This window comes from Pseudopodoces humilis, chromosome 1, assembly GCF_049639895.1.
Source record: "Pseudopodoces humilis isolate 2021_Gansu_Grassland_sample_001 chromosome 1, ASM4963989v1, whole genome shotgun sequence".
NCBI classification, from domain to species: Eukaryota; Metazoa; Chordata; class Aves; order Passeriformes; family Paridae; genus Pseudopodoces; species Pseudopodoces humilis.
In genome coordinates, this window is record NC_142200.1 from 63671005 (window position 1) to 63691862 (window position 20858).

General features: G+C 43.7%; 1 protein-coding gene across 16 annotated transcripts in view; it reads right to left on the minus strand.

Annotated features, from left to right (window-relative positions):
- The window catches only part of LOC102109397 (poly(rC)-binding protein 3-like), a 505286-nt gene that overhangs the window by 7431 nt on the left and 476997 nt on the right, over positions 1-20858 (minus strand). For 12 of the 16 annotated variants that reach the window (XM_088065634.1, XM_088065638.1, XM_088065620.1 and 9 more), the window contains 2 exons: positions 12517-12686; positions 4442-6826 (listed from right to left, as the gene is read on the minus strand). In XM_088065634.1, the coding sequence (XP_087921760.1) occupies positions 6478-6826; positions 12517-12686 (519 nt within the window). In that variant the 3' untranslated portion in view covers positions 4442-6477. The other 4 variants (XM_088065665.1, XM_088065659.1, XM_088065647.1 and 1 more) reach the window with 3 other exon arrangements.

Below are 20858 nucleotides of genomic sequence, written 5' to 3' on the forward strand. Positions count from 1 at the left end.
TAACAATAAAGATGAAAGTAATCCTAATAACTAGCTCTGACAATAGCCACTCTTTAAAGATGAAATTTTAATTGGAATTAGGAAGACTGTTTTAATTCTCTGATCTCCGGGACTTGCAGAAAACCAAAGTATCAGTTCGTGAGGAAGACATTTGTAATCCCTATTTACTTGTATAATAATGGAAAGTGTTGTCCAAACTTAAGAACTGTGGAATTTCATGCCACCAAAAAGTAGTTGAGACTCCCCAGCTCGTTGGTTTTGGAGCTGGTAAGTGACTTCCAAGGGTAGAATGTGTGTGCCTGCATGTTTGAAGAGTGGAGTTCCAGGGGGCAGCTCCGCAGGGAGCAGCTCACCATAGCTACAGCTGCTGGTAGTGAGCTCTGCTCTGGCAAGGCAGAGCAGTCACAAATGTTAATTGCTGTGTTACCTTCTCTCCTGCCCTTAAAGAAATAACTGGCTGCTGTCATGCCTTAGATGTGGAACAAGGTCTGTATTTGGTACAGAGGAGCCCAAAAGTGACCGTACAAAACCAAGAAACCCAAATAACAACAAACCAATGTTCTCATTTGCTAACATGATTGTTTTTCTTCTACTACAGCATTTAATTTTAAAATTTGCTTCAAGTTGCAAATACTGATTGAAAACAACATTAACATTAGCTTTGGCCAGGCCCCCTGCCAATAAATTCAATTTGAGGAGAGACAGATTTTGCTTATTACATTCAACTATAATTAGATTCTCTGCATTTTATCATCTTAAAAACACTGAGCTAGAAATGAGAAAAGCCATATTACTAAAATATTTTCAGCACTTGAAAATACTTTTTTCTTATAATCCATAAAGGTTGCCCTAGAAAATCAGACATTCAGCCTGCATGAGTCATGTTTTAACTATCATTAGAAACCACAGTGTATGTAATGTTACAGAAATTCCCTTTTGTTAGGTACCATCAAATGACTTTGACTCTTTAATTTCAGTTACTGTCATAAGACACATGCCAATCTGAAGGGGGACAGGACACATGCATTGATGCAGAAAATGATTTAATCAACATTAATGCATTCCTTCCTGGAACTAAGGAATTAAGTACACTTCAGTGCCAAGAAGGGCAGTGTGTACTTACATCCCTAGAAAGTGTTGCTCGGGCCAGGAGATGGAAATTTCAGGTGTGAAGCAATTTTTCAGAATCTGCCTTCATTTCATCTTCTGTTCATCAGTTCAGTTAGAATTATCCTGGCCCGACAGCTGGGAAAACAAATGCGAGCAGTTCCTTTATGTAGACATCTAAACCAGGTCTTTCTTCCAAAAATACAGTGGAGGCACTAATGTCTTGCACCATTGGTGGCTGCAGAAGTTACAGGGGATAGAAGAAATCCCTCCTTTCGATGCTGTCCTTTGAACACACATCTTGTGTCACCCAGCTGAGCAGCCTGACAGTGACAGTTTTGCCTGCAGAAGCTGTGCCACTGTTGAACCACTGGATCAGTGAGCACTGTGACTTTTAGGTAATCATGACACTCACTCCAGAAGGGGAAGGTCCTGTCCCAAGAATACAAACAGTGCTGAAATACATTCAGCTGATATTAAGGCTGTGGAAGAAATTGGATTTTCAGACTGTCTTGTGAAACCCTACAAACAGCACCTTGCCTGTGCAGCCTTTCTGAGGCTGAGGCACTTCCCAGATGCCTGTGTTCATGGCATCAGTGAGACTGTGCTGCTTCCTGGGAGCTTGACTGGCACAAATGTGAACCTTGGGGCCCACAGATGCCCTCTGGCTATGCCTGAGAACATAAAGCACTCTGTGTATTAGCAGAGGACTATATTTTCCTCCAACCAGCATTCATGCTGTCAATGTTTTTTCACTTGAGAAACACAGCAGAGCTGCTTGAATTCGTTTGAGATGTTTCCAGAAACCTAATTCCAATTTGATGACGCAAAAGCTGCGGAACTTGTGCTGTCTTTCATCTGGAAACTTGTGTTTGTGTGGGCAGTGACCTTTTCACAGCAAGTACATGCTTCCTCTTATCTACCTTTGGGCATGAGTGGTTTAGTTTTCTTGGTTACTATTACTCTTTAGTCTCAGTTACTATTATTCTTTACCCTTTTTTCCCTTCTTTTTTCTTTACCACATTGTCTTTTCTTTGTCTAGTCTGTATATTAAATATTAGGAGCTTTTTCTTGCCATTGGGACATATTTTCCAACTAAAATAACGAAATTACAATAAGTGTAGATTTTATCACCTTTCTGCCTGTATTTTTGCAAAAACACTTTCAGAAGACTTCCTTCTACGTCCATGTGTCTTTATTTTACCCCTCCTCATTTGTCACACAAACATGCCCCTGCACTAGTTTGTTTAAATCTTTCAATTCTGCAAGGCACACGTGAATTAATGTGAAAGATACTATACACCCCAGAGCTACTGCTGCACTTGGCCTGGCAGCTTTACTGGGAGAGCAAAGCTTTGACCTACTTAGTGTTGAGATGCAATAATATTTTTTTTTTCATTTATAGTAACTGGCCTAGCCATAGAAATAGCTTTTGCTGTTGAAATGAAGGCTTTTGCAGGTGTCTGCTGTGAAAGCAGCTTCAGGTCTCCTTTCAAGAATGAGAAGTTAAATACATTTTAAGTAATAAAAATACATTTTAAGTAATAATAACAGAGAATTTTACCAAATCAGTATTACAGCCTATAGTTTTTCTAAGGGTTGGAATAGCTAATTGGGTAAGGCCTTCTGGGTGCTAGGGTGCAGTGAGCTCTTCTGTAATGCCCCTTGGCACCCTTCATCATCAGAGGTTCTTCTGTGGCTCCATCTGTATTGAGAAAGCTGTTGATTTCTACAGGTGTCCAAGTCTGCATGCATATCCTGGTTGTGCCCTGGTTCCAGGCTCAGACTTGAGAGCTGTCTGTACCCTGGAGACCACGGAGAATAATCATGGTACGCCCCTAAAGCTCAGCAGGGGCAGGGAGGGGAAGCAGGACCCCAAGCTAAATCCCTGGAGGAAGGTAGAGACCTTAAACAGAGTAGGGAGATGGAGGTTGTACAATCAGTCTTGTGTCATTAAGGATGCTACTCTTGCACTGCCAAAAAGCTGCTTTCTCATGAGGCCAGAGCAGTACCTGTGACAGTACTGCCCGTGCCCAACGAGGAGAGGTGGCCAGAGCACAGCCAGGGGTGCTGTAATGCAGCAACAGCTCAGGGCCAGACCCTTTTGCTTGTGTGTGAAGAGAGATCTCGAGGCTGTGACTGCAGTGCTTCAGCAGATCCAAAGGAGCACTTGAGCTGGAGCAGAGCGTCAGGGCAGGAGGAGAGAGCTCCTGGGTCTGCTCCATTCCCCTCCTATTGCACATTGCTGTGCTCCTCCCAGCTGCTGGGCTGGCTCCTGGCAGGGCCGAAGGTGCTGACTAGAAGCCTTGCCACTGGGCAGTGCTGCTGGGAATGGGGAAGTACAATGGGCCTTCGTAAGACAGTATTCAGCACCCAAGTTCATTCTTTTCTTCCTGTTTTCCTTTCCCCACTATCTGATATATAGATCAGTCTGGGAAAAGACCAGAGATACAAATCAGTGGCTGCTTGTAACATGAAGCCAATTTTGTCTTTTCTAGGCAGTGTGTTAAGTTCTCAATGAGCAGCTTTGTTAAAAACCAAATCAAGTTTTGTAGAAATGCTGCTTACTCTACTAATTGCACAGTCTGACTCCCTCTAGTCCTGAAGAGACTCATCATCCCTGACAATGGGCTAACATCCTTACTAAGGCTGCCAGTCTTGTGCAGGTGTTACACTGTTTCCCAATGAGCACTGGGACCTTAAGCGTGATGATATGAAACCTTTAATCATTAATTGAAAACAAGCAATTTGTCTGTGATCTTAGTTTGACAATCCATAAAATAGTGCTTCTTCAATGACAAGTTAGCAACTTGGTTACAAAGAACAAAGTTTAAACAACACAACAGTTGTATGCACAAAGCTACCACGTTTTTTTTTTTTTGTTTGTTTTTTAATCAGGAAAAAAATTTATTTATAAAAACGTCTCATTTAACTTACTGTTGAGTCTCTAGCTGAATACAGTGGTTGAGAACACTAGCAGCCCATGCTTTTATACAGATTAGCCAAAGCATGAACATCAATGAAAATTAACCCCCGAAAATAACTTGTCTTTGCTTTATGTTATGAGCCACAACAGTGTTAAAACTGGAACAGTAATGAAAGCAACACAAGAGTTAGGAAGCACAGTTGCTTAAAGAGTAAAGGAAATGTTTTCTTTTGATGTCTCAGAATAATAAGAAAGTTAGAAATGGCAGAAACTCCTCTGTAGATTAGTCCATAGAAAGCATTGTCTCATGGGGCTTTGGAAAAGTCCTGTCTGGTGGCTAATGCACTAGGGCATGATGAGATACATTACAGAGCCCCCAGGCCAGTAACTTCTGAAGACAGCCTAAAATGTAGGAACAAAAATGAGGAAAATAAAAGAAAAAAAAAAAAGGCAAAAAAAAGAAAAAAAAATCTTCTCACTATTAAAAAAATACCACTTGAGTACAACCAGCATAGAACAGCATTTCAGTGCAGGCAAGTTTTCTCACAGAGGTTGGTGGATTTTTTCTTTCTTAAATGTCAGTTATTGAAACAGTTACAATAGTCCGGAACAGTTTTACAGCAGTTTCCTAAAGCTTTTAAATAGCTGTGGTACCTTGACATTATTCCCAGGTTTTCCTTCATTATATGCAACAACAACAAAAAGAAAAAAAAAAAAAAAAAAAAAGGAAGCAAAAAAAAGGAAGCCACAAACAAACAAAAAACCACAAAACCAAAAAAACCCAACAAAACCAACCAAAAAACCCCATTTGGATAAGTGCAAATTGTAACAATGGCAGTTCTACAAATGGTTACAGTGACAAAACTTAGTGCAAAGGTGCTAAGGTGAAGAAAAGCCCACAGAATACAGAAATGACACAAAATACTGAGATAGTACTTAGCCCTATACAATAACACACTTTGAAATACCATGTTTTAAAAAGTATTGCATTTGCATTGTGTTTTTAGTTTATATTAAAATGCACTGAATACAGTTCAATTGTTAAAGCTTTGTGTCCAAGGAGTGCAGAGTGGATGAACATGGCGGGCTAATGGGACTCTGGATTTGGAAGTGGTGAGGAAAACAATATTGCATTACTGAGTTATGCAACAGAAATTAAAAAGAAAGTGGATGGACAAACATAAAATGCAGTTAAGAACTAGTTCCAACAGCTGGCAACCAGCCACTCCATTCCCCAGCTCTCTTGGCACTGGCTGACATTACCTGTCTCGTTTTAGCTAGTCTGAACATCCTGAAGTGCTTGGTAAAGGGATGGGGTCTGTCCAGCAGCCTTTGAATGACCTCTAAAATGCTACGTTTTTTTGTGATTACCATACAACCTGACTGCATGATTAGTGGTGAGTTAAACTGGGATGTATTTTGTACAGAAACCTAACAAAAAAATGGTCATTTTGGCTGAATAAAACATACACAAGAGGAAATATCAGACAGTGATGGTATCTGGTTTGTACTTGCTCTGAAGTACTTACAGAAATAAGTACTGTGTAGGTATATGTAAAACAACTGAGTGCAAAAGGAGGAGCCTACTCTCTCTCCCTCTCTCTGTCCCCGTCCCTAAAGCAGAGTTATTAAAACTATGTTTTTCCAAAGCAGAGAAAAACAGTTGCACCCTTTAAAAGAATCATGTGGAAAGGCACAGGTGCCTGGTATTTTTTCCTTACTGTTTTACAGTCATTTTAATTTTGCCGTTTTTCTCCAACCAGAAAGCTTCATTTGTTGTATGCAGAAGTACCTGAAGTTGGTACCTCCTAACCCCCATATCCTGCCTGTAGGCAGATTTTGGGACAGGGGGATGGGAGTCTCCAGGCCTTTAGGGACGAGCAGAATGACTGAGGGAGCCAGCAGCACTTCACAGGGCATTGCAGGGGCACTAGTGATCATCTGAAGTGCCAGATTTTCACATTTTAGCAATAGAAAAAAATACATCAAAGATGCCAGTTTGCCGTAAGGAATTGCTCTGCAGTTGGAAGCATCCCTGCAAATGGATCTAAGTGTATTTTTATGCTGGGCAGCATTGCTGGAGCAGGACCCAGCTGTCACCATTTTGCCTCATTTATGCTTTTTCCTTGTCTTTGCTGCATCTCCCTTGCTGGGCTGGGGGCAGCCCTGCCTTGCTGTGGGGCTGCCGAGGGCCAGCCCTGGCCACAGCCCCGTCGGAGGGATGGTGTCCGGGGAGAAAGAGCCGGGGCCGGCACCTGCTGGCTGTTGGAACTAGTTGGTGCCTGGTGTTAGGTGTTATGGAGAGCGGAAGACGACTTGAGTCGGCAACAGTTAACACTAGCAATTGAACAGAAAATAAAAGATGCCGTATTGTTTCCTTGATAACTAGGATCTACCACAGACTCTTGGCAGAGCTGGCAAAGCTTGCATTGTGTCTCATCCCTTCAATATGGAGCAAACTTCTGGCGGTCAGATTTCTTAACCCCGCTCGTCGAAGGAATTTTGGCAGTGTAAGCGGACAAACTCCCCGTGGCCCCCGCGGCGGCCGCGGCATTTAGTGCCAGGAGTGGGACAGTTTTCATGCCAAGCAGACTGGAGACAGGAACGGCATAGTGGGTGGTTGGCAGAGTTGGTAGGGGAGGGGGGGTACTGACGGTAGCGGCGGAGGCGGCCGCCAGCACGGCCATGGAGGTGGGGGTGGAGGTAGGGGTGGCAGACTGAGAGAGGTTCATGTTGAGGTCAACAGGGGTCGTGACGGAAGCGGTCTGGGTGCTGACTTTAGCCATCTCTAAGCTGCAAACGAAGAGAGGAAGAGGAACAAACAGGTTGGGAGGGTTCAGCCAGGGCGGTGGGGCCGGGAGAAGGAGGAGGAGGAGAAGGGAGGGAGGGAAGGACAGCAACCACGAAAGGGCAGGATCCGGGATTAGATCGGTGGACGAGGGGGACAGACGAGGGGGAAGGGGGAGAGAGAGAAAAAAAGGGAAAATGAGGGTCAAAGGAGGAACATGTTATGTGTTAAAGAAGAGAAATAACAAAAGGGTTTTCCATGATTTGATGGGGAAAACATTATGAGACTCTAAAGTTCTTTCAGAACAGATAAAAAAGAAAAAGGAAGAGGGTATGGGGGTGTTGCTAGTTCATTTTATACATGAAAAAAAGAAATCTAAGGAATGCAGGTAATGGCAAAAAGATGGAAAAAACGAAACTTAAAAGAAAACTTAAAATAACTATGAAGTTTACTCCCCAGCACTGAGATGGTGAATTTTGCTTTTCAAAATTAGGGTATTTTTGAAAGGGGGACGCGGGGGGTTTTGGTAATTTCTTTCAATTTTGTCAGTTTTGTGACATAAATAGTACCCTTTGTCATTTTGTTAGGATGAGAGGAGACTGAGCAACAATTTGCTGCTTCCATTTAAGGCATAAAGTTTTGATTGGTTTTGGTTTTGTTTTTGTTTTTCAAGTGAGTTAGTTTTTCTTCTCATTCCATTTACTGTGAGGTCAATGTGCATTTTTCATATAAAACAAACCAGATTATCCAGTGTGTTCACTTCGGTTTGTACTTTCCCCAGACTTTTTTTTTAAATCACAACAAAATATTTATGCAATCGAATTATAAGTAAATTAGTAAAAAGGAACACTGAAGAACACCCCGGCTTGCACAGCAGTGGTATCCTTTCTGAGCTTGCACAGTGGTTACAGTGAACATGACAAAGCTTTCCAGCTGACAGACAAGGTACTACATGGATACAACAGACACATCCTCAGACAGACCCCACCAGCACCAGGAATTTTGAGACTGACCCGACCTCCATGCCCAGGGCAGTGATGGGCTCTTGGGAGGGTTTAGAAATCAAACCACCTTCACTTTACTCTAACTCCACCCATCAGCAGGCAAGAGGAGTTTGGGCCATATACTCCTGCTTTTCTGTGCATTTCCAGACATTAAAACACAGTCATTCCAAGGACACACTGTTTTCTTTGTATGCCAAAAATGTTTGCCTAGATAAATCCTCCCCTCACCCATTTGCTTGTTGCAACTTGTGCCCTGGCTTTTGGGTTGGCAAATAACACAAATACTGATTTCAGGATGCTTTTTGCAGGTGACCAGCTGGGAGCTGTGGCAGCCTAGCATAGAAATAGGACTATGAGTTAGAAAACCTTTGCCAGCTACAGTTATATGTGTATGCCTAGTAAGTTTGGGGTTGTCTTTCTGGCAATTACTAACTTGTCAGGCTCCTGGGCTTTCTCCTGAGGTGAGCTGAGGAGCTGCAGCAGCTCCTTGCTTCCAGAGTGAAATGCCAGCAAGCTGCTGACTGGCCATGCAGAGGACTTGATGCTTTCTTACTACACCCCATCAGGTCCAGCAAGGCTTCCTAGCATAGGGTTTGTGCTGGTCCCTGATGGGGACTGGGTGAGCAAGCTTGGAGAGCAGCTGTAGCCAGGCTGCAGGCTGGGAAGGAACACGGTCACCCCACACAGGGCTTGGAAGAGCCTTGCTTTTCCTCACCTTAGACACAGATTGAGAGTAACAGCCCTGTGGCCGTTCATGCCAGACAAAGGCAATCACCAGCACACTGCCCGCCTCGTGCAAGGATGCAAGGATCAGCCAGCACTACGTAGGGAATGGGGACACTGGACTAGAGCACTGCTACTGATGGCAAGTCTGAAGGACACCTGAAGCGGGTCTGAGCTGGGGAGAGGAGTGTGGATGAGAGAGGGAAATGCTTGAGCACCGAGCTCGTCTCTTCTCCACAAAGAAAAGAGGGCTCTTGGAGCATAAACATCTCAGCAGCTTTTGCTGGGAAGCTGGAAGGAGTGCATCTTCTGTGAGGAGCTGGGAGGGAAGGAGGGTGAGTGCATGGAATTGGGACTCCTTTGAGGGAGGTGAAGTTTTGATTTTCCCACCCCAAAGCCTATCTGTCTCCATGGATGAGCAACTCTTAGCTTTTCCAAGCAGAGAGAAGTGCACCCTTGTGTTGGCCATGCTACTCACCATCAACTCACACAGAGGGGTTTGTGTCTAGACCACTGAACCAGAGACTCCAGCTCCACTGTAAATCCTAAGCTTGGGGGTGTAGGTGCCACATGTGATACCTTAGTATGTTTTGAAAAACTCAGTTTATACAGTTGTATTTTTTAGTATTACTCGGTATTATTCTGGGAGGGAGGCCCATAGAAAAGTAGTGCAGGACTCAGTGTTTCAGTGACTCCAAATTTGTCTACTGTGCATTTAACAAAAACAAAAAAATCCTTACTGAGATGGTGGGGGTTGTTTGAGCCTAAGCTTTCTCCTGGACCAGCAAGGAGAACAGATCCCACAGGCCAAAATGCTGGTGTTGGTAGCAGCCATTCCAACTCCCTGTCTCTGGTTTACTCCCACAGGTATGACCATAGCAGTAAGTTGCCCTGTTTCCCACTTATTACTGGTGGCAACATATAAGGTGGGAGTTCATCAGCTATCAGCTGAGTTCATACCTATCAGCTGTCCCATGGCAGTGGCAGTTTCCCAAACCAACTGTGGATGCAAAAATGTTGCATGTGAAAGGGCGTGAGGCAGCCTTCATAGGAAATTTCACAGTGACGATTTTATACTGTCCCTTTGCAGGCCTGCACCTTCTGAATACATACACTGAAGGCCACATCCTGCATTACCTGAAACTGGTGAAGAGAAGAGAGCAGGTGTGGCTTTGGCAGTCCTGTTGGATTTGGGAATGAACCTCTTGTAAAAAAATACCTTCAGGAAACTGCCCTTCAACAAGGAGCAAGTGCTGCTGGCTAAGTTCATTTATAATCCAAAGTCAGATATTACACAGGAAAATTAAACTGCAGTTCAATCTTAATAAAAGCAAGAAGATGGAATTGGGTAATGAAAATCTAGTTACTACACTGGAGATCAGTTAGACAGAAGGCTTTACAGGAAAAAAGACATTTCTACTGCAAACAAGCTAAGATACGCTCTATTCATACAGAGGCCAGCGCTCGGGTAAGCAATACAGAATCAAACCAATACTTTAGAAAGATTTAAATCTCTGTCTTGATATGATATCAATATATTTATATATCTATAATTTAGAATATACTATGTACATATCCAACACCAGATTGCAATAAAAGTCTTAAAGCAAGCTGATAAATTATTCTATATATAGCAACTTTGGTTGGAGGATAGCTTAAAGATACACGCAATATGTTTCTGGAATACTGTGGATAGGTAATTTTGGTTTTTTACATCTTATGTTGCTGAAAGACATTGGTTTATGCAGAAATATTGGCCCTGGAAACCGATTCCTGTGAACAATAAATCTTGCAGGGGAGAAAAAGATCTACTATATGCCAAATGTTTATACGGCTGTTATTTCTTGTAATTACTATTTTCACATACCAGACCACACTTTGGGCAGTCTAGGTGCTGTACTTGTCTCTTCCCCAAAGCTGTTTTATGCCACTGTCTTTAAAGAGACAGCATCACTTGTGGCAGGTTTAGGAGGTGGCTCCCAGCACACAGACCTCACTAGAGCAGACCTCCCACCTGCCTCACAGCTTCTCGGTCTTCCTCCAGTGCGACTGAACTTGCACTGCTGCTGTGGTGGCACCTGGCTGGACAGCAATGTCTCATGGGAAAGGAGAGGTCTGGAACAGTGACACTTTTTAAAATGAAAAAGCCACCTTAATTGCCTATGTTACCTTACAACTTAATTTATTACACATTACTTTAAGAGTCTTCATTTACAAATGAAGTCACTTCATCTAAATACAGTTCCAACACATGGTACATAATAATATATGATGGTTTATTGTAGATGATGGTAACAAATGACTTCTATCTAGAAATTTAACAGGAACAAAATACTTTGTTTCTGGTTTCACAGGGTATAGATAGAGATCCATGGTATATGACTGCTGAGGAGTTTTCTTCTTTGCAAAAGTATGTTAAAAGACCTCATATAGATCCCATTCCACCACAAGAATCGTTAAACAGTAATCAACAGAAGTGTGAGAGTTCACAGACTTTTCTAAAGTGAGTCAAACAGTTTTGTTCACTAGAGTTTCTGTCTCTGGTGAGCAGCTCACTGCAACTCCATTAATAAGTGCATTATTTTATTTGCATGCTTTAGCTGTCTTCAAGATCCTAAATTGTTATCTTCCGAGATCCAGATGCATGCCATATGGTGTTTGTGCAACTAAAAATGAAGGGGTCTATTCTCGTCTCGATGTGTGGGGAATCCCTGAACACCAAGAGAAGAACATATCCTTAAGGGTTAAAGGAGGGAACACATTTTTATTTGATTACAGGGCTTACGGAAGTGACTTATATTTGCTACAAAGAATATAAATCAAAAGAGCTGTAGGTTGTTTAAAGATTCTGGAAATGGTTTATCTTAGTTTTCACAGTGCCACCCCTATATATAGCTTTCCCTAGGAAGCTGCTTTCAGACTAAATTAGAAAAAGCAGTATTTTTGCCTGCTTTAACACAGAGCTGCACAAACATCCCTTTCCTCCAATCCAACCATTGCAGTGGTGCTCTACAGAACTGGGATGGAGAGGAGGCTGGACCACAGAAAGCTGTAGACCTGCTGTGACTGCAGCTCCCCCATGAATCACATACTTTGTACTACCTTAACAGCAAACATAGTTAAACACAAAGCTTGATTCATATCACATATTTTTGTCTGGGAAAAATAAATAAATATAATAAAAAAAAATCCATAAAATATATAGCTACTCCCCCTCCCCCACCATATATTGCCTCAGTCCAGCATTTACAAGTAGATCTATGAGACAGCACTATATCCATTGCACTTTCTTCTCTGCATAATTGCAAATAAAAGTGAGATCCATTTTAATATTTTTCTAAATAATCATATAAAAACTGTTAAGAGACCTAGGCCATCCCCATGGCTTAGCTAAACAGCCAGTGCTTTCATTAATTCTGGGATCAGGAAGTGGAGAAGCAGATAGTCTCACCCTGTCTCAATAGGGAACACTTCTTACAGATTTGTGGTGCTGTCTCAGAAGAAGTAAATCCTGTGCCTCTTCAGCAACCTAATGTCAGTTTATCAACTCTGAGTGGCAATTTCCACTTGGTAAATTAAATCTATTTTGCAATCTGTTTCACTATATTTGCCATTCAGGACAGTAAAATGGGTCTGTGAAAGTATTTTCCTTTAAACAATTTATGATTGTCATTTTGTTTAATTTATCCAGTGATATTTTAGGTGGATGCTAATATGAGTATTCAGATTTTGCAGCTTTTGTCATTCAACATGCACCCAGAATTGCACTGGATTAAGCTCCTTTCCATATAAACCAACAGCAAACACAGGTTCTAATGATACAGGCTTTACAAACCAATAGGAATTGAGTAATACTATGCAAAATGGACACTGCAAAGCAACTTTCTGGATCTAGCCAGGACAGACATTTGCTGGAGAGCAGACAGAGCAATCTCGCAGAAGCATGATCACTTACAAAGCCAACTTACCTTGCATTAATGAGGTACTGTGCTAAGCTGATGTTTGCAGGGGATCCTGTGATTGTAACTTGTCGTTCTGCGGAGCCTTCTGTGGCATTAGCAATCTTGATCTGCGCTCCTGACATCTGCCTTATTTCATTTATCTTACTGCCTTGTCTGCCAATAATGCAGCCTATTAACTGGAGCGGGACAAAGACTGAGATTAGTGCCACAGACACAAGCAAAAACCACTTAACTGCAATCTGTACTATTGCTAAAAACATGGTTATAAGCAGCTCGGTAGCAAAACAAAAAGATTTTTGCTCTGATGTTTGGAAGGAATCACTAGTGCAGTCTACTGGCTCTATGGTAATATGCCTTTAGAGCCAGTTTTGCGGCTACATGATTAAGTCAGTATCTTATTTCTGGTATTTCAAGACTATTTCACTGTCTCCCATGGTAGAAAATGACAGTGTGCTGTGATGTTGGGAAAACCAAACACAGCCCTGCCTGACTTGCCAGCGGCAGCAGCAAGCCAAGAGCAGCAGCTGGAAGTCAGGCTGACCATCCACAGCTGCTGTGTGTGGCTCTGCAGCTTTCCAGAGCATTGACAGCCCTACACCTCCCTGGGTACATGTGCTTCTTGCTTGGCCAGGTACTGTGCATTAAAGTCAGTGGGATTTACAGCTCTCTGACTGCAGGCAGAAGCAGGTATAGGAAGAGACTGAAATTTGTCTGCCTTCCTTTACAGAAACTTACCAAAACTCTTTATTTTGTGAATACAACTGAGCCTGAGCTGTGTGTGCATGTGTGTCCCAGGGTGTTGCTCCTCCAGCATGGGGAGCCCCTAGGAGCAAGTGGGCACAGGGCCAATAGTTGAGGGTGAGATGTTTTGGTTTCTATAAGGGTGAGGAGGGGGGTTTTATTCTATGTTAAGGAAGGATGGGTGCTGAGAAGCTCAGCCATGGCCAGAATGAGTAGAAAATGAAAACTTTGCTCTTCAGGTCTGTTGATGCTGGGATAATGTTGCCAGTTTTGCAGAAGGATATGCCAAGATGCAGAGACTGCCCTTCCTGTCCCATTCTTCCCACTGCTTCAGGTCCTGATGTGTTACTCTTTGTGGTTCTGTAGTACTTGGAGTAACTGGCCAGAAACAGATTCACGTTGTCCAGACATTTTATCAAAAGAAGAAAAACCTCCGAACGCAATCCTTGCTTCACACTCGGGGACAAACAAAAAGCCAAAGTGGATGCCCAGGTAGCTGAAACAAAGACCAAGTTGTGACAAGCACAAGAGGAGCAACCACAAGGGGGGGGGGAAATGAGGTGGCAGGAAATGCACACAGGATTTCCCATCCTGTTACAACAGGAAGGCTTTGCTGAGCTCCCTGTCCTTATCCCAAAGATCTCTCTTAGTGTGTGACTACACATGCCAGTGCAGAGGATGGGTGTGCACTTCACTGGGAAACCTCTGGCCTGTCTGTGTGTGCACCAGTGTGCCTGCACTGGCTACCTGTGGGCAGCACACGGATCCCTAAGCCTCGGCTTCTGATGCCTCAGTCTCACTGGCCTCCATGGTCTGCAGGGAGTGAAGGAGAGGTGGAACCAGAATACTGGCAGAGAAGGCCCCTGCTGGGTCACTCAGCAAGCTGCCACTGGTATGTGCTGGGGGTCCTCCAGTGGTGCCCAGCTAGTCACCCAGATGGGTCAGTGCAAAGAATGTGCCATCTCCTAGCTGAGTCTGAGTTGGGTAGTGAGAATTCAGTCCACACTGGTCAAGGACATTGGTGATGCTGGTGTCTGGAAGAGAGGTTTGGTAACCTTTGGCCTGAAGCTCTCCAAAGTTACCCCTTCATTGCTGTGACAACAGGATGCTTGGACACCCTCTGCAAGCTATGACATGGCCTGTGGCTTGTGCAGAACACACAACTCCATCTGCCATGCAGGAAGGATAGTAGTGCTGGGGACTTGGTCTCTCTCTGGGGTGCCTTTCTCATTACATGTTACTTACATTGAAATTAGAGTAGTATCTGAGTTATTTGAGAGCAGATGTGTTCTTGAAGAAGTTCAAGGGATATTCGGTTATGGGCATTTGGTTTTACATAAAGACATCTACCTGAAATACCTTGCTCTGAGATGGAATCATGTCAAACTGCATCCAAACACCTCTGGCCCATTTGGGAGAGGAGCCAAACCTACCACAGACTATACCAAGCCTACTATATACTGTAGTCTGATACTATACTTACTAATAAATATAATCATCAGTGGCACAGGGTCCAGGAAGCCTGTTACTAGCAGTGTCCTCCAAGGTTCAATACTTAGCCCAGCATTGTTTAACTTGTTCATCAGTGACTCAGATGAAGGGGCAGAGGCCTCCTCAGCAAGTTCCCTGATGAAACAAAGCTGGGAGGAGCGGCCAATACCCCAGAGGGCTGCGCAGCCCTTCAGAGGGACCTCAGCAGGGTGGAGAGATGGGCAGAGAGGAACCTTCTGAACTCCAACAAATGTGGGGGCTGACTGACTGGAAAGCAGCTCTGTGGTGACAGACCTGGGGGTCTTGGAGGACAACAAGCTGTCCATGAACTAGCAGTATGCCTTTGAGACCAGGAAGGACAGTGACATCCTGTGGAGCATTAGGAATAAATAACACTGCCCCCAGATCAAGTGAAGTCATCCTGCCCCTCTATTCAGCCCTGGTGAGGCCACGTCTGGAATGCTGTGTCCAGTTTTGGGCTACATGGGACAAGAGAGACATGGAGCTCCTGGAGCAAGTCCAGTGCAGAGCCACAAAGATGAGTAAAGGACTGAAGCACCTCTCTTACGAGGAAAGGCTGGGGGAACTTGGCCTGTTCAGCCTTGAGAAGAGACAGCTGAGAGGGGGCCTCATGAATGTCAGTATATGAGGGGAAGGTGCCAAGAGGGTGGATCAGTGGTGCCAAGCAATAGGACAAGAGGCAACCAATGGGCAAAAACTGATGGACAGGAAGTTCCACCTGGATGTGAGGACTTTTTCACTGTGTGGGTGACCAAGCACTGGGACAGGTTGTCCAGAGAGGTTGTGAAGTCTCCCTCACTGAAGGGATTCATGAACCATCTGGACACAATCCTGTCCCATGTGCTCTAAGATGACCCTGCTGGAGCAGGGAGGTTGGACCAGATGACCCACTGTGGTCCCTGCAACCTGACCCATTCTGTGATTCTTTGAATACTTGTATTTTAAGTATCTATAATATACACATATGTACATAAACACACACATAGTATGTACAGGTACATATTTTGACTCTCTCAAGGCTTGGCTGGAAGAGCTCACATCAGATGTGCTGTGGCAGTAGCCCACCCTTACAAGACAAAAAGTAAAAAAAAAACAAACCAGTGTGAGGTATAAAATAAAGTTTTACACTGGTATTTCAAATTCCTTCCTAAGGCTTACAGACCATCTGAGCAGTAGCTGCTATCTCTGCCTTTATGCTCCATAGTCCATCTGTCTGACAATTTCTTTTTGAACCTGTTTCTCCTTTTGCTGTCCAAGGGCAATGGCAGTGGCTTGCAGAGCTTGCTGATGTGTTGTGTGTAAGTATCACTATTTCTTTGTACACCCCAGAATTTCAGCTGGTGTACCCTCCTTCTTGATCTGTAAGCACGAGGTAAAAATGGTTCCTTTTCTGCTTTCTCTACAACACCTCTGTCTGTCTTCCCCAACCTCAACATATCTCACTTCTTGCGCAAAAAAAACTCCACACAAACCAACCCTAAAACACGCATCCTGCTTTTTGCCTTTTTCTAGCTTTACTGTGCTCTTCAGTAAAGTTCTGCTGGCACAAATGCAAACAGGACTGAGTCAGGAGTCTGGACTCTTAAAGGGTGGGATTTGAAGATCTATAATTCCTCCCACATCCAAATTACTGATGCTGATAGTTTCTCCCAATATGCTATGACATCTCTGGTTCAGGTATCTCTCTTCCATTTTTTTATCTTCTCCATAATGTTAAATATAAATGCTTTACAAACACACACACACACACACACACACACACACACACACACACACACACATTTATATATATACATTTTCCTGTAATGCTAAAGCATGGACAGAGTCTAATAAAAGAGTTCAGTGCTGCAGAGCACTGACTGCCACAGGAAATGGCATGGAGATTTTAAATGCTGGTAAAAAAGAATCAGTTTCCTTTCTTATAATGTAGTGCTCGTAAAAAGGGTCAAGAATTAGCCTCTGCAACTTGGTATCTTCCATCAGCAGCAGAGGGGATGACCACACCTGTCCACAGGTACTCATGGTTCCCCCTGGTTCCCCACTGCCAACACAGAGCAAGTCCATTTGCTTTGGCGAGACTTCTGCATTAGCTGAGTGAGCAGGTGCTCATCATGAATGAGACTCTTCAGTCTATTTTCAGAAAGATCTAGGCTGAGACTCTTAGTTTCAGGTTTGGGTTTGTCTGTTTTGTGTTTTTTAACTAGAAGGTCTGGGGCAGAGTACTCTATGGGAGGAAATATCTCCAGAGGCACATTAGAGTTCTTTATAAACTTGCTGCAGGGCCTGGAAAAAGATGCTTAAATACTCTGTATCTCTTAAGAACAAAACAATAATAATGTTAAGAAATTTCCTTGACATAACAATGCAAAATCTGGGCCATAATAATTGCACAGACTTTGCAATAAGCCATGTAGAAAACTGAGAAATCACGTGGGCTGTTCTGAGAACACTTTGCACGTGTGGGTCCCACTCACTGGCAGGGAAATATTTAAGGTACCACAGGAAAATAAAGGCAATTCTTCAAGTCTGCCATATCCATCTTGGATGGATAGACATCTCCGTTTCTATGGAGTAGTGGTCAGATTTACAGCTGCCTTAAAATGTTCTTGGTGCCTTCTGTGGGGTAAGTTGATTTCCTGTTGCTTGTCCCTGACTGCCTCTCCCACATATATGCCTAATTTTTATGAGACAGATTTTAAAATTATTATTAGTTTGTTCACTTACTCTCAATGGATATTTTGGGGTATTGACTTACAAAATCTTAAGACATCTGCTATCCACACCCAAGGGTGCCATCTCTTCTTTCTTTTAAGGTTCTTTTAAGGACCTGTTTATGGCACTTTATTCTGGGATTTAGGTGAAACACACTTATATTGTGTAACTTGGGCAGCAGTGGAAGACAGACAAGATCCCATCAAGGAAAGAAAGGCAACCAAATGCACCTGTAAGAGACTTTGATGAGCAAAATGAGATACTGGATAAGGACCAATGTGACTTCCGAGATGGACTGGGAGAAGTGTCCTCTTTGTTCTCTTTTTGGAGTTACACAGAAGTTATGAAAAAACCTAGAAAGGCAAATCTTCTGAATTCAATATTTGGAGAGGAAGCCTCAGCTTTTAGCATGTGGAAAATAACTTTCTGTAAAACACACATTTTTTTATTCTATAGTATCTTTTTGTTATTGAGCAACAGGTTAACTGCAATTGTCAGCATATTGTATGAAGAAAGTAGCAAGATGTTGTTACAGAAATTATTAATAACAGAAAAATAAATTTCTATCACTGCCTAAATGCCAGAGGGAGTGAGGAAAATTTATTTTAATACGAAGCTATGTAATTTGTAAAAGGCTCTTAATATCTGTTTGCTGTAGACTAGGCTAAACTCTCATCTCCTCATTGTCTTTACATCTGATTTTGCTCTATCATGTTCTTACTGAGACATGCTTATCATTGTCTTGGTCTTAAAAAGTATGTAAAAGTATGTAACACATGGTTAGCTATACACTGATTTCTCTGGTAGCTGCAAAGCACGTAGGTATTTGCAAGTCTCACGGTGTTCTCATGTGTGCTGGACTTTTACACAGATAAGTACAAGGGATGAGAAAGCTGTGGAACTCATGCAGCACAGGGGATCCCTGGAGCTGAAGCAGGCAGGGGACAAACCATGGACAGCTTCAGGGCTGCACTGCAGCCCCATGCCAGGGCCTGCAGCTTCCTTCACCTTCAGTCAGATAAACAATCACTGTGCCACACTGATGGCCTCTCCATCAAAACTGGGACTAGGAGATGTGCATTCAGGAAGCAAAGTCAAATTGCCCTCACAGGCTTTGCTGCACAGCTGCTGCTGCCTCTCCCACTCAGACCTCCATCCACACACAGCATCTGATTGATGGTGCTGGTGTCTTCCCACCCTGCTCCCTCACTGCCTCATTTCTCTCTGTCTCCCTCATATCCTTATTTCTCTTGAAATCATTAAGGTTGTGAAAGACCTCTAAGATCATGGAACCCAGCAACATCATTTCACCCCTAAACCAAGTCCTTGAGTGCCAAATCCACAATGTCCATTTGAACACTTCCAGTGTCAATCTGAACACTTCCACCTGTCCTTTTGAACATTTCCAGGGATAGTGATTCCACCACTTCCCTGAGAAGCCTATTCCAATGTCTGACCACCCCTCCAGTGAAGGCATTTCTCCTAATATCCAATCTAAACCTCCTCTGGTGCAACATCCTGAGACCATTTCTTCTTTTCCTATCACTCAATGGGAGAAGAGAACAACCTCCACCTGCCTACAGTCTCCTTTCAAGTATTTACAGAGAGCAAACAATAAAGTTCTTCCTGAGCCTCCTCTCTTCAGGTTAAACAACCCCAGCTCCATCAGCAGCTCCTCATGGGACTTGTGCTCCAGACCCTTCACCAGCTTCACTGCCCTTCTCTGGACTTGCTCCAGCACCTCAGTGCCTTTCCTGAACTGTGGGACCCAAAACTGAACACAGCATTTGAGGTGTGGCTCCACCAGAGCCAAGCAGAGGGGGACATTCACTGCCCTGGTCCTGCTGGTCACACCACTGCTGACACAAAGAAATACATTTTTGGCACTTGGCTGCCTGGTGAGCAGCCCTAGTGCAGCTGTGATGGGTACATGGGACACCAGTATGCATGCTCACACTGGGAGACCCCAGGGAAGGCACCTGCAAAATTCCCAAGCAGCTCCTGCTACCCGATAGGACAAGAGCCTGTTCTTCGCTCTGCTCCGCAACCCTGGGAGTGCACTCACAAACAGGTGCACAGAGTTCAGCTGGGCAGCACCAACCTCTGCATCCTCCAATGCACACCTTTGACACCATCCAAACACTGGAACTCCCTCTCACCACTTGTAGAGCTCCTGTAGGCTCTTCCTAAGCCTAACCCCACTTTGGCCTTGGCTTTGCTCCTTTAACAACAACAGCATGGAACACACTGCGTCACCAGAAAAACCTTCTATGAGAAGCATCGTGTGAATACATGTCACTGATAGAGCTGAGCTGGGGCATTTCACACCTCATGGATGAGAAACTGATGGTTTTTAAAAATTTTCTATTGCCCTACAGGACCCAGGGCCAACTTTCTCTCTTTCTTTCTCTGCTATGAACCCCGAAAGAAGGTAAATCAGAAGAGAGATTTACATCTCTGATGGCAAGAACAACATTTGCCAGAAAGTGAAATTAAGAAACTTGTTCTGTAAGGATAAAGAAGGTGCTCCTAAAAAATTCTCAGCATAAAACGAATTTGGTTGCAAAGCAGGAACTGATAAATCAGCAGGGAATTTTTCACTTAACAGAAGGCTTAAGAAATCACAACACTCACATATCCATTTCTTTGTGATTCTGTACCTTTTTCTTACTGTAAATCAATGCCACTGAGTTTAATAGGGATTGCACAATATTGGAAGTATCTCTTAAGTAATATAATTGCTATTTGTGATCCCACTCGTGCTCCAAAGCTTTTTTTTTACTGGAGGGGAAAACTTTCATTTTCCAAGTGATTCATTTGTAATGAAAACTGAAAAAAGCCCCCAACCCTGTCTGCAATGAAATCGAATGAAGGCATTTTAACATGATGCCCAGCATATCAGTTGGGCGTTTTGAACTGCTTTAAGATTCAGCACCACGTTACTCATGGGCACTGGGCCTGTCAATCACAGCCGACCCAGAGCTGATGGGGCAGGAGTGTTTCTAGCCCTTGTTTTTTTAAATAAACCCTTATACTGCAGCTTTACATTTCCAAAGTAGCTCAGGAAAAATGCCATTTTGGGTAGGTGTGGGGTTCAGTGGAGATGGGCATGGAGGACTCCAGCCCATCACACAGCACACGGGGCTGCACGTTCTTCCACCCACTTTGGCCCCTCTGCTGAGACCACCCGTGCCAGTGCCACCTGAGAGATGAGTTTTGGGAGCCCAGGCTTTCGTGAAGCCAGTGAAGCCCCGTGGCACTGTCACCAAGGGTCATGAGAGGGGACGGTCACTCCTGCTGCTGCCATCCAGCATTTCACCAGCCCCTCGCACCCCTCCCCACAGACTCAGTGCTGCACAGTTTATTCTGGGGCTGGTGTTTAC